This window comes from Apteryx mantelli, chromosome 7 (genome assembly GCF_036417845.1).
Source record: "Apteryx mantelli isolate bAptMan1 chromosome 7, bAptMan1.hap1, whole genome shotgun sequence".
Taxonomy (NCBI): Eukaryota; Metazoa; Chordata; class Aves; order Apterygiformes; family Apterygidae; genus Apteryx; species Apteryx mantelli.
The window spans coordinates 40,845,223-40,859,209 of NC_089984.1; the positions used below are offsets into that span (position 1 = coordinate 40,845,223).

The 13,987-nt window shown below is 40.4% G+C and overlaps 1 protein-coding gene across 2 annotated transcripts in view; it reads right to left on the bottom strand.

Annotated features, from left to right (window-relative positions):
* The window catches only part of CPXM2 (carboxypeptidase X, M14 family member 2), an 81,197-nt gene that overhangs the window by 34,022 nt on the left and 33,188 nt on the right, over nt 1–13,987 (bottom strand). For both annotated transcript variants that reach the window (XM_067300354.1, XM_013954422.2), the window contains one exon: nt 12,465–12,604. In XM_067300354.1, coding sequence (XP_067156455.1) covers nt 12,465–12,604 — 140 coding nt within the window. The remainder of the gene's footprint in view (nt 1–12,464; nt 12,605–13,987) is intronic.

Genomic DNA, 13,987 nt, shown 5'->3' on the forward strand with positions numbered 1-13,987 from the left:
AAATGACATCTTCTTGCCTTGAAATTACAGTCCATATGATGGGAAAGGGGAATGTCTTCATGTTCTTAGAATGGAAACCTAGCAGGAGCACAGTGCTTCCGACCAGGCAGCTGAATATCTTTAAATCATCGACATTGCTACAGCTACAGACCAGCAGAACAGCATCTACATGCTAAATCTTCTTGAAAGCTGCAGATTTTCTACACATGTGCAGCCTAGGAGGTCTGATACTTCCAGAAAGCAGATGGATGTGTTGCACATGCTTGAATCAACAGCCAGTCTGTTTACAGTAAGCACAATGCTCCCTGGAATTGAAGAATTTAATATGTACGTGCTGCCCAGTTTATTCATGTATATACAGAAATCCAAAGCTTTCTGGGAAATCCATCACAGAAGCATGGCAGCTAAAGCAAAGTCTTGTTCTAGAAGTATCAGGGAATTTCATCTACTCTGTTTTGGTACCTGATGACAGGAAGATCCATCTTATTGTGTTTGGGATTTGCAGACAACATGAATTTCTGCAGCACTTCATGTCAAATCTTTTCAGGGCATATTAACATTGAACAATAACACTGCTAAGGAAGCTTGAAGGAAAACCATAAAGCTTAACATTATTTAGGATGTCCCTACAGTTGTTGTACAGAAGCTCTTCTGAATTCACTCTCTCAAAACCTACCTGGACCTACCATAATATTCCTCAGACAGAATCATAGATATTTTTTGGTTTTATGGTTTTATTAAGTCATAACTCCACAAATAGTTCTATACCAGCATTAAGAAAATAGTGCATTAATTATCAAGTTCTTTTCTTAGCAAAAAGAAAGCAGATTGGTGGACAGTCTGTCTTTAAAAGTATTAGACGTTACCTCTAGTCCATTACATTCTAGCACAAAGACAGGCTTAAGTGCTACTTACATAACCGCCTCACAAATTTCTTCGATGCCAGAAATGGATCACAAGATACAGATTTGCAAGGAATCATTTTGATTCACATGCTTCCCACTAAGAATCCTTTTCAAAATGTATGCCAGGCTATTCTATCTCTACAGGAGAAGCCTATCTGAAAAGGCTCAGTGTCTATTGCAAAGATTAATCAACTTGATTCACAGAAAGTAAATGCAAAAATCAAAATACAATTCAAAGTCACTTAACATGGTGTATTTTTTTGTTAATTAGTTGGTTTTCATCCATGATGAATTAGCTTTAGATGAGGTGTATTTGAACGTCATCTAATTTTAAATTCGGGAAATGTCCAGCTTGCCCATTTCCATAAGGAAAAGGCAAGCGGAGGGAAGCTCGATTAAGTAACTTGCCCAGGAACAGGCAGAGAAACTGAATCAAAGCAGAGAATTAAATGCAGACCTCTTACAACCTAGGCCAGGTTCCTGTCTAGGGGATCAGCTTTCCATTATCTAAATATGAACTATTCGTATATCTATACAATAAGGCTACTGAGCATAAAGAAAGCATGATACCACCAAAACAACATCTTTCTCCCTTGCCCAGTATAATTCTCTTGCTCTTCTTGTATGTTACACAGATAAACACAAGCAGCACAAAAATCTTTAATATTAATATTATAAAATACTTATGCTGATAACTCTTTAAAGTACCTACTGCCCAAAAGTTTCAAAAATAAGCCAAGTTAAAAATGCTCAGGCTAACCACAGGTAGCAAAGTAAGTTTTACAAACTAATTAAAATAAATATGATTTAAAACATGGAGCTTGCATAGCAAAAGGGTATTTTTTAAATAACTGAAAGCTTTGAATATTTAATTTTTAAAATAGCTCCTAGCTGACCTAAATGAATATACTGCTGTGAAATCTGGTTCTTCAGAGGCCTTGTGAAGAAGAGCTCAGGGCCAGAATTTCACATGCTCAAAATGAATTAAGGACAGATTTTTCAAAGCTCTACTCAGTAAGGAGGAGTCAGATCTGCAAATGTGTTCCCCACCCAACAGCTCTCACTTCCAGCAAGATCTCTACAAGATTTTAATCTCTGTTTTTTTGACCTTTCTTGAAAATCTGGTCCTAACAGTTGGTGTTTTCTGTCACTGTTGTTGTTGCACATTAAGCTAGTAACAGCATCTGAAAACCAGAGGCCTGTTGTGTGTGTCAAAGACAGTCTCTGCCCCAAAGATTTTACATTGTAACACATACACCATTTACAGGCCCCTCTTCACAAAAAATATCTACATGCGTTTGAAATGAACCTCTCATGAGCCTTTCCCCTTTCAGATCTCTTACACCTGCTAAACACGAGCAAGCTGCAACTCCTTTTCTTCAATGTTTCTTCTTTTTTTTTGGTGATATTTTTAATTTTCCTTCTTGTTTGTGTCCATCACACCTTTACATATTGGTTACAAATTTGAGGAAATATATCTGCTTGGCCTCTTAATGTATCCAGTTGAACTAGATAGGTACTGCCTCACTATGCCTTTTTGTCTCCTGCCTGTAAATATTAAAGCACTGGAGAATGAAAAACTCTCGGAGTGAGCAGCAAATACCACCATTTATGTACACAGCTGTGAGTATATTTAAGGTAACGCCGAAAGGGCTCACATCTACCAAGTGCACACAGATATGGCCAAGTTCAGCTTGGTACGTGCTAGAGGAGCGCTAACTTGGAAAAGCTGTTCTTCAGTGTAGGGAGGGAGGGGAAAGGAGTATATGGTGTATAAAGGAATATATATCTACATTCAGGGCTGTGATTACTAAATGTGAACAATCTGTGGTCACAGGCACCTGTATTCATTTGATACACTCTTTTCCCAAATGATTCAGTTTATTTATTTAAAACTCCCCATCTTAGCCCCTTCCATGGAGGTTAAGTCAGAAGTGATGGAGGCCTATGCTGGCAGTATTTTCTTTTATCTTCTTAATATTTCCATTCAGCCTCACTGCGTAAAGTCAGTTCTTTCCATGTAAAGCCACACTTTCCAGGGTGCAAAGTGGTGGTTAACCCTTCAGAAGCACTGCTTGTGGGCACGGCTGTGACCTATTCCCTGGCAGCTCTTGCATGATGAGTCATTTATTCTCTGGCAAAACAGTCATAATTTGAGTGAGAGAGCCATGACAACTCATACTCACAACACAACGTGATCGGTTTTGACATTTTTGTCAAGCAAACTTGTGAAAGTATAAATACATTTCTGGGTGTGCTGTCATGGAACTCCACCTACCCGGGATCATCCAAGCAGGTCACAAAATAAGCTTCCTAAAGTCAGGAATAAATGTCAAGTATTCATTAAAAGTGCCTGCTAGGCTGTATGGTATACCGAAATTCTTCACAGGACAAGAACTGCGGTGGAAGACGAATTAGTGGCGATAGTGAAGTTAAATAAATGGAGAGTACACTAGGCCGAAGCTGACAAAGGCTGACTCTCTCGACGTTGCAACCCCTAAAAACCCATGAGATGACTCCACTAAGCCAGAGTTAACAGAAAGTAAAACTGATATAGAAAACCACTCAGAAACTGCCAGAGCAGTTAGACTGAGTGGATTATCACTGCTTTTTATACCCTGATTAGTGGAATACTGAAGATGCTAATGTGATTATTTTTTCATGAAGGTGAAAGCTTGTGTGCAAGCTGGGTAGTTTCCAGAGATGTATTATTCTCTAAGAATGGTTTGTCAAAAGGGATGTTAGGGGTCATGAAAGGCCATGTTACACACAACAGAGCAAGCTGAAGATGAGGATGTACTATAAGAAATTGCAAAGTTATCCCCCTATCCAGCTACAAATACACTGACTTAAGCAAAAGAGTGATCAGATTTAAAAAGAAAAAGATTTTTTGCTGGGTATTTATCAGTTACTATCCATTTAGAGTAGCACACGGAAATCAAACAGGTGAAACAGCAGGGATGATAGAATGGGGTCTACACTATTTCTTCCAATCTGTACTTTCTAGTTCAAAAACGTAGCCAGGAACAAAAGGATTCCAGCTTAAAAGCAGGCCAGAGCTATGACCCCATTTCCCCCCGCAGTCAGCTTGGGCTGCGTTAGTCCCTGGGCAGCTCTAGAAACGGGCGCCTCCAGACAGGGTGGTTAAACAGGAATTACACTATTGAGCAAGTGTGCTTCTGAATACACAGTCTTGAATAGTCTCTGTTTAACTGGGTTCCTTATTCCTTTGATAAATTGTACATCAAGATATGAAATTATAAGGCTGATGCTATGCTCTGAATAAATGTGTATTAAAGGCCTAGGATGGGCTGCCTGGTGTGTGGGACTATCATGTTCTCCTGGAACAGTGGAATGGCATGCCACGTCTTGAGGAGAGGTGTCAGGTAAGATATTTGGGCTTGGAATCATCCTGCAGTCTCACTGCAAGGCACTCAGACTAACCTCTACCCAATTCAGAGTTAGAAAGTTTTTAATCCCTTAAAATTTTTTCTTTGAATTAAAAAAAAAAAGGATAAAAGTAAAAGGATTAACTTTAACACTTTAAAGTTTTCCTGTAGCTTAAAGCTTCAGAAATAAATGTATATTTGGAAATAAATCTATTTTGGATTTCTTTATGAAAGTTTCAAAGCTTGACTTTGGAACTTGAGCATTTTGTACAGATACTTCATTCATGATTTTCCATATTATATTGTCATTTAATTATTTCATGACATGTAGTGACAGCGCATAATTTGACATAGTCGAAAGACTGCATTTTATTAGAACTAATAAGGATAACAAATACATGTTACTAACAAACATTGCATCTTCTTTTCTATATTAAAACATCCTGTGTGTGGAAACAGTCTGAAGCTATGTATTAATACTCAGTACATTTTGTGTCTGTTTAGACATGTGGTTTTTTCTTGACACAAAAGATAGTGCTGAATTATCAAAAGATTGTTTGGGTTGTGGGAAACATGCTTCCTATGTTTTTTAGATTCTTGCCAAACTGCTAACAGTGATTAATATTTTCTTTCCTTCTGTCAAAAGAGTGCATATTTTAAACTATCACATCATTGCTTTAAATATATGGCACAATTCCACAATGATGCTTCCAGTGTCCCACTCAGAACAGCCCTGAAGAGTTGTTTAAATATATGTAGTTCATGAAAACTCATAAAGCAATATAAAGAATATAAAGAATTACATACCATATTTCTCCCCCAAATATTCAGCCATAAACCCCTTTGTAGCCCAGCTAAATCCCAGCTGCTAGCATCAACCCTCTCTAAGAACAGGACGTAACATGCCTTTCTAAAAGGTCACATCACTCACCCAACTTCTCTTGCCTGAGAAGAGAAACAAAACAGCCCTGCAAAGAGATGCCACTAATGTCCTTCTATTAACTTGACATTCCTACTGAAACAGTGTAATAACTCCCCAGAAACACTAATCCCAAAATGTTCTCATTAATACTGCGGCATCCTAGGAAGGAACTGACATTCTGCCCACTCTCAAGTTGTTAACTCTTATTCATATCAACCCACATTTGTTTCACTTCTGAGTTTCAAATATCTTCAGCACAAAAGTCAAAGCAGCCCTGGTTCTTGCAGCTGGGCCCCACTTTACCCAGGGAATTCAAGAACATCTGCACAACTTCTGGAAAAATCTAAGCAGAATTTGCCATTTTTGATGATGAAAAAGTGTTTTGGCATGGTTTCAGATTTCCTAAAAATGCCTCAGGTGTCTGAAGAGCTACAGTCATCGAGTCCTTGTGCTTATTTCGACTGGTAAAAGGAAGAACTCCTCAAAATTTAGGAATTTTCCTTCAAGGCCCAATTGTGCTCGCTACAAAAGGGAAAAAGAAAAGCAGAAAGATCTGATTCCAAGTGACTGTTATGGAATTCATAGCTGTGCAGTTTGAGCACAGAATTTGACTCAGAATAGAAACATTTTTTCCTTGTGAAGGAAATGATTAAACAAATCAAGTACCTTCTTTCTCTAGTTGGGTTACCTGCGCTTTCAAGAGCTGTTTCTGCACCTTGGCCCCTTTTGCCCACAACATTCTCGGGTCTAGAGCTCAGGCACGAGAGCCCTGGGAAAGGCAAGCAGAGCCACAGGCAGCAGCGGACATTTAAAACGGAAAGAAAAAAAAAAAAACCCACACACAACACATGCAACTTGTTCAAGCAGCACTGAGAAAAGAAAAATTGAGGTTGAAGAGTTCTTATCACACCTGCAGCTGCAATTTTTTATACCTACTCCTAGCAGCCTCTCCTGGTCTATACTGTCTCTGTTCTGTTCCCCCCTTCTTCCTCCCTTTCCTGACTCTTTATCCCCTTCCTGACTCCTTCCTTTCTTTTTACTTTTGCCCATTTGTCTGCTCATTCTTCTCCTTTCCCTTATTCACCACATTTAGTTTTTCTTTCCATATCATCTTGCTCAGCAACCCGTGTTAGTCATTATTTCTTCTCCTTCACTTACTAGTTTTCATGGGCAAGTTATTTCTTGGCTGCTGGCACAGATTAGGCCAGCTTCAAATCACACCCATGACTAGTGTTTTCTCATGGTTGGTTCTAGGACTCAGAGATGCTTGCTCAACAGGAAACAGGGACTTTGGTTTAGGTCACTGAAACCTGGTCACTTCTCTTTATTGATATGCTTCTACTTCTCAAGGCTACAGAAAGAAACCCTGGAAGACTGAGTTTGAACACAAGAAGCAGTAAGCAGACTAGCTGATGTTTCACCCACACAGATGAGCTGTGATGACCATGGTCTCCCTACATAGTGTTCTGCAGGGCAAGTGCACTCTTGCTTCTAGAACAGTATTTAACCTTATCCATCTGCCACAGATGAATGCTGGTTCTTGTTATCCTAATAGCTTTTCATTTTTTCCTCTACCTTCATTCTGGTGCTATTGTCATTTTCAAGTTCTTTCTCAGTGGCTCAAGACCATCTATATCTTCTCTGTACTCCACATACTGCTGCACCTGCTTCCCTGGGACTGCATCTCCAAGCTAACCATTAATGAAAAAAAAAAAAAAAAGAAAAGTGAAGTAGGATGAGACCTTGCAATAGAGAAACATGCAAGCATTCTGTGGGACAAGTAAAAATAGTGACTTAGAATAGAAAAATATATTCATATAAAAAATTACAGTGCAAATAACACAAATGCATGGCACTAAGTACTAAGTATAATCTTCAGTTCATCCATTGTCTTAAAATTTCTAAAGCCAATGAAAAAAGCAAATGTTAAGAGACTACCTGTAGAAACTGTCTAGGTGGAGTGGACCATCAGCAGATCCAGGCTGCAATTGCCAGTGCTGGAAAAAGGAGTAAAAGGTTGCTTTTACCATCAGTACGCTCACTTTGGCTAGGGCATCAGTAATACAAAGAGACTCGAAGGCCAGACTGCCTTCTCAAATGTTGCAGCTCTGCAACAAGAAGCAGAGTAATTTGCTGCAGCATTCTGTGGGGTGTCCTCACCTGCCTTCCCTGGTCATTTTATGTGTACTCTACAAGTTAGTAGCAAGAAGCCAAAGCGACAGAGACAGGTCTGATCTTGGCAGCAGTTCAGAGTGGATGTTAAGTAAGTTTTCCCCACTTAATATTAAATTTCTTGATGAATGCAAGGAAAAAAATTATTCCGGTTTTGGTTTTTTTTTTAATCAGTGTCATATAATAGCATTGGCAAACCTACCACATATTCTAGTGTCTTAATTCTTTATTTCACTAAATCAGCAGAGGGGTGTTTCTGACTCACCTACCTGAAATAAGTTTATTTTCCAACATAGGTTTCTATTGGCTATGAATGCACTATATTCTTGTCACATATTTTCATGAAGTTGTGAAGGTCCTTTAGGTAATAGAATAGCATCTTTCTGCACAGACTCTCATACCATAAATAGTGCTTTTTGATACCATCACATTGTGGCCACTAAGACTTAGAGGAAGGAGGTAATGAATCTCCTTTTTTTCTAGTGCCCATTTATCAAAACTATTACAAAAGATCCTACCCACACCAGTAAAAGTCCTATCAGCCTGTTTCTCCCAGGTTGGCTTATAAAAGGCAATTCACCGCATGAAACTCCTATAGTTAATGTCATAAGCTCTTGTCTCCCTATGTTGCCGGAAGTACCAAAGCTTCCACCAAATGCCTTCAAACTCCACTCTAACACAACCTCTGTTTCATACTTATCATTTCTATTATTACCCAGACTGAATTTCTCTTGTTTAGCTCTTCTCCACAGCATGATTTCACAGTTTTTTTTCTTCCTTCTTACTTCCTTGGCTGCATGAGGAATTCAGGAAGGAAGTCACACTGAAAAGAGCATCATTCAGATGCAACAAAATAATTCAAAGAGCAGCAGCTGTCATCATCATGTTCTAGAGTGCTCAGAAACTGGCAAATCCCAGAACAGCCCTCTTAGCTCAGATGAGGGTTGCATACATCAGGAAAAACTCTTTTGAAGATGCAGACACCTACTTTGGTACTTTGAGGAGTACTAAATTATTTTTAAAATTCAAGGCCCTACATATGCAGAACTAGACTGTACAAACCTCAGGTAAACAGATTTTATCTATACAATTTGATGGGAGGGAAAATGAATGAGGTGGACTCCAGGGAAGCCAGTCCCACCGCCAAGGCTGTGTCAGCAGAAACTCACATTTCTACTAGCATTAGGGGTTGTGACACAACCCCAGAAAGTCTGGCAGTTGGCAAAAGCGCAAAACACCGTTTGGTGGAAGTTTAACCCACGCCTATTACAGTAAGGATTATGCACTATAGGATTGGTCATCTTGGATATGCCAAAAATGTATGTGTGTACATTTACATATATATTTATATACATACATTCACATATACCCACACTTTATGAGATAGTAACATCATGTCTTCCTAATCATGCACTGCAGAAAGTCTACCAATCTGTCACTTCAGCCAGCTGTCAGAATTTGGTGTCGCTGTTATTAACCTATTAACCTATTAACCTATTAAGGGAGATCCTGCACCTGATTTGAACAGCTGAATCAGACAGAGGCCACCACATCCCCAGAGGAGCCACCTCCATGACGGTCCCTCATGTGTAACCTGCAGGTGGGGTAGGATGTTATCCCTGACAGGGACCTTACTCTATTTTTCCCCGTGGTGCAGGACATCCTTTTCTTAGCCCGCCCCGCACCACAGATGCGTCCTGCTAGCCTCTTCAAACCTGCCTTTGCTCCCCTGAGGCAGACACATGCATATTTCTTTGCAAAGATGAACAGCAACTTAGGAGGAACCCGGATCTTTTCTCCCAGCACTGACCCTGCTCCTCCTGCAGACCTTCGCAGTTCTGCCAGTTGACTTTGCACAGGGGAGAGGGTGAAAACAAGACTCAGTCACCAAAGAAAATAAATTAAAAAAGGACAGTGAGTACCAAATATAGAGCATCAAATCCTGCTGTAAACTCACGATATAGCTAAACTAAAAATAGCAACACAAGATAAAGCAATGCAGCACTGGTGTGGAAGGGAACAGTGATGTCAAGAGTACAAATACAGAAAGGAATAAGCCTTTGCTAGAATAATTATCTACCTAACACAGAACAAAGTGGAATAAATATAGAAACCTTCTTGCCAAAAGGGCTCCTGCTCCCACACCAATGCGTAAAAGAAAAGAAACACCAGAAATTATAGTGTAGGAAGTAAAAAGGTTCTTTTTCTTTTTGCTTAACTACAGTGGTATTTTTCTGGTTTGCTTGTTGTTGTACAGCATGCAGATTTTCTTAATTGAGGGACCTGACCAGAAAGAATCTAAGGCTGTGCATCCCCAACCCACATGGCCAAGAAAGTCTAGCAATGTGAGTGGGATTATTCGCTCACGTAGTGCAGCAAGACCCAACAAGAAATTAAAAGAGATTGTGAATGAACACTGTAAAGATCAGGAATAAAATACACCATGCCTTCCAGCTCCTGTTCAGGCCAGCCAATTGCTCTATTTCCAGCACATGATTTTCACCTCACTCATACGGGCTGTGTGATAGAGTAATTCCACTGATGTCAGCAGGGTACTTTTGGTATCTTCTGTAGCAATGATAGCTAGGGTGAGAACTAGTGAAAGAAGCGTCTAAAAAAGTCCTCCCTCTTTCACATCCCCATTGCATCAAACTACAACCTCAAACTGCATGAGACTGTAGAGATCTCCAGCAGAGCAAAGGGGAAATTTTTCCTTTCTCCATCTAATTTTCTCACATACAGTGTCTGCTTTCTTCCTTAGAAGGATTAACATTAGTGCAGAATGGGATTCAGATATCTGGGGGTAGAGGGCGAATTCTTGCATTTCAGGGGTCTCTCACTTTGGTGAGCTAAATATCCAGCATGAACAATTAGTCTTTTGCTGATATGTCCATGGAGAAGTGGTTTGAACAGAAGGACTGATTTCTACAACACAGTGAGGGCCTAATCTAGGCGCCTACTCTGAGAAGCAGATCACAACCAGGTAAGCGCACACAAATACACACAACTTGGTGCAAATTAGTTATTTCATAGTGCAATATTCTCATTCTGTAGGATGAGCAGTAGCCAAAAAGCTCTAGGGTGCTTTCAGCATTTGAAAGGAACAGCACTAAAGGATCAGAAGCCAAGCTCCTGGGCTTTACAGTACTATATTGCCTCTCCTTTCGGCAAAGCAGCAAGAGAACTGCCTCTCATGAAAAGCAGTCCTTCCTACAAGCCGTACAGCAACCAGGCTATAACTCCATGGAGTCTTCCTGCCATCCATAAACACAGCACAGCATACCTAGTAGCAAACACTTGAGTTCTGATCAAAACATACTGCATGTTTTTGGTTATGTTATAAACTCTTCTTTTACAAAATAATACAGAAATAAATATTAACTGTTGATTTAAAAATCATATCAGGAGTAGTCAGCATGGCTTCACCAAGGGGAAATCATGCCTAACCAATCTGATAGCCTTCTATGATGGAATGACTGGCTGGGTAGATGAGGGGAGAGCAGTGGATGTTGTCTACCTAGACTTCAGCAAGGCTTTTGACACTGTCTCCCATAGCATCCTCATAGACAAGCTCAGGAAGTGTGGGTTAGATGAGTGGACAGTGAGGTGGATTGAGAACTGGCTGAATGGCAGAGCTCAGAGAGTTGTGATCAGCAGTGCAGAGTCTAGTTGGAGGCCTGTAGCTAGCGGTGTCCCCCAGGGGTCAGTACTGGGTCCAGTCTTGTTCAACTTCTTCATCAATGACCTGGATGAAGGCACAGAGTGCACCCTCAGCAAGTTTGCTGATGATACAAAACTGGGAGGAGTGGCTGATACACCAGAGGGCTGTGCTGCCATTCAGAGAGACCTGGGCAGGCTGGAGAGGTGGGCGGAGAGGAACCTCACGAAGTTCAACAAAGGGAAGTGCAGGGTCCTGCACCTGGGGAGGAATAACCCCAGTCACCAGTACAGGTTGGGGGTTGACCTGCTGGAAAGCAGCTCTGCGGAGAAGGACCTGGGAGTGCTGGTGGACACCAAGTTAAGCATGACGCAGCAATGTGCCCTTGTGGCCAAGAAGGCCAATGGTATGCTGGGGTGCATCAGGAAGAGTGTTGCCAGCAGGTCGAGGGAGGTGATTCTCCCCCTCTACTCAGCCCTGCTGAGGCCACATCTGCAGTACTGCGTCCAGTTCTGGGCTCCCCAGTACAAGAGGGATGTGGCACTACTGGAGCAAGTCCAGCGAAGGGCCACAAAGATGATTAGGGGACTGGAGCATCTCTCTTATGAGGAAAGGCTGAGAGAGCTGGGCCTGTTTAGCTTGGAGAAGAGAAGGGTGAGAGGAGATCTTATCAACGTGTACAAGTATCTGAAGGGAGGGTGTCGAGAGGATGGGGCCAGACTCTTTTCAGTGGTGCCGAGCGACAGGACACGAGGCAACGGGCACAAACTGAAACACAGACACTTCCATCTGAACATGAGGAAAAACTTTTTCACTGTGAGGGTGACAGAGCACTGGAACAGGTTGCCCAGAGAGGTGGTGGAGTCTCCTTCTCTGGAGATATTCAAAACGCGCCTGGATGCAATCCTGTGCAATGTGCTCTAGGTGACCCTGCTTGAGCAGGGGGGTTGGACTAGATGATCTCCAGAGGTCCCTTCCAACCTCAGCGATTCTGTGATTCTGTGATTCTGTGATTTTGGAATTTTACCAGTTATCTAGTGATTGCCTATGTATTAGTAAATGTCACAGATCACTTATTGTTCATTAGTATGATAAACTAACCAAGTTAAATATTGGCAAAGAATTAGGAAACTTAATACAATCAAGTTCAACAAAGTGAGGATAAAAGCATGTAAATTACATTGCGTCCTTTAACTCTAATTTATGTGTAAATAATGACTATAGAAGTTTGCTCTCTTCAAGTTTGTATTGTATGCCACATATAAACACTTTGCTTTTTATTGTTTCTCTGTTCAATTACTTGATTTAACATTGTATTTCCATTATTCCCCTTTCTTGAAAAAAGAATACACAATACAATGTAAATTCCTTGGCTTGAAAGCCTGGAGTCACAGGGAGAAAAGTAAGCATGTACTTACGACCAGAGAGAGTTTCTTCCTTGTGTGATAACTCCAGTGAATTTTGTTAGCCTTCGAGCATCTACTTCAATCCACTGATATGGGTCATTTCTTCCTGCACACCAAGCACCATCATAAAAATCATTTTCGTTAACACCTGCCTGAAAAGAAGGCAAGGCTGTCTTCATAAATCAGAACCACAAAACCAAAGGTCTTTCATGGGAAAAAGAAAAGAAAACATGAAGTCATCATTCATTCCACTTTCTCTTTTTGCTCAAGCAAATATTCCAAGACCCCCGAGACTGTCATTCTCAACAGCTATAAGGAGCTACCAAAGTATTTTTCATACTCAAAGCAAAAAAAGTACTGCTAAGTCTCTTTAAAAATTAAGAACCCAAAAAACTAAGAACCTGATATAGCTAAAGGGCATAAACAGAACTTTAGTTCTGTTTAGTTCACCTTTGTCTGCCAGTGACCTAATGGAGTCTTTATCCAGAAGGAGTTATCTGCATGGTCCTCCAAGTTATCCAAGTCCTAAAAAGCCAACTCCAATCCAATTAGAGAATGGTTAGAGATGGAACGACCTCCTTTTCCACTGAAAGCAGCAAAGGAGAGTGTAGGGCATACGGAAATGTTTTCCACCAATTCTCATTCCCAGAATTACAAAATTTTCATCACTAGGGACTTTCAGGCCTTACAGCAGATGTCAGAGGACAAGAATTCAGGAATGCCCAGCTCCCAGCTGTACTCCAACTTATACCCACCTATATCCCAATTTATACTGGCAATAAACAAAACAAACAGCCCTCTCAACTTTTTCAAAAAAGAAAGAGCTGCAAGATCTTTTCAGCAAGATGTATTCTAAACACACATGAAATAGCATTTAAAGAAATGTAGCATCTGAGGTCTACGGATATTCATCCCATTACTAAAACCCAGGACATGTTCTGCACCAAGCTGGTTGGAAAGTCATAGAACGCACAGAAGCTTTTCCATATGGCCCTCAAGAGCTACACGTATTATTATGGCATTTCTTCTGTGTTTAGCATGGGTTTATCATTGCCATCCAGGCAATTCTAAGAATAGATATTCTTAAATGTTCCCCAATTATAAATGAAGAGTACAGAAAACTTTGTAAATCTACATTAAAGACAAAGATCTTAAACATTGGCATATAGTTATTGTTTCTTCAGTGATATAACCTCAATTTTGTATATATAACCAAATAAATACCCAAGGACACAATCATTAATTAAATTGTCTGAATCATCCCTTAGCATCCCACTGAGCAGTATCAGCAGAGATTACAGAGTCACAGCAGTGTTAGGATGGCAGAAATTGATGGGTTTGTCTACATCCATTTTTATGGAGTTTCTACTAAAATGCACTTTGAGGTGGACCTAAGCCACAAAAGAAGATGTAGCAGTCGACCCCATCTTCCAGTCCAAGTCTAGTTGCATCTGAAAGAAGTCCTGCAAAATGCAGACATATATTCAAATCCTAAAATCTCTCATTTTCTAAGGTATCAAAACCTAACAAAATTT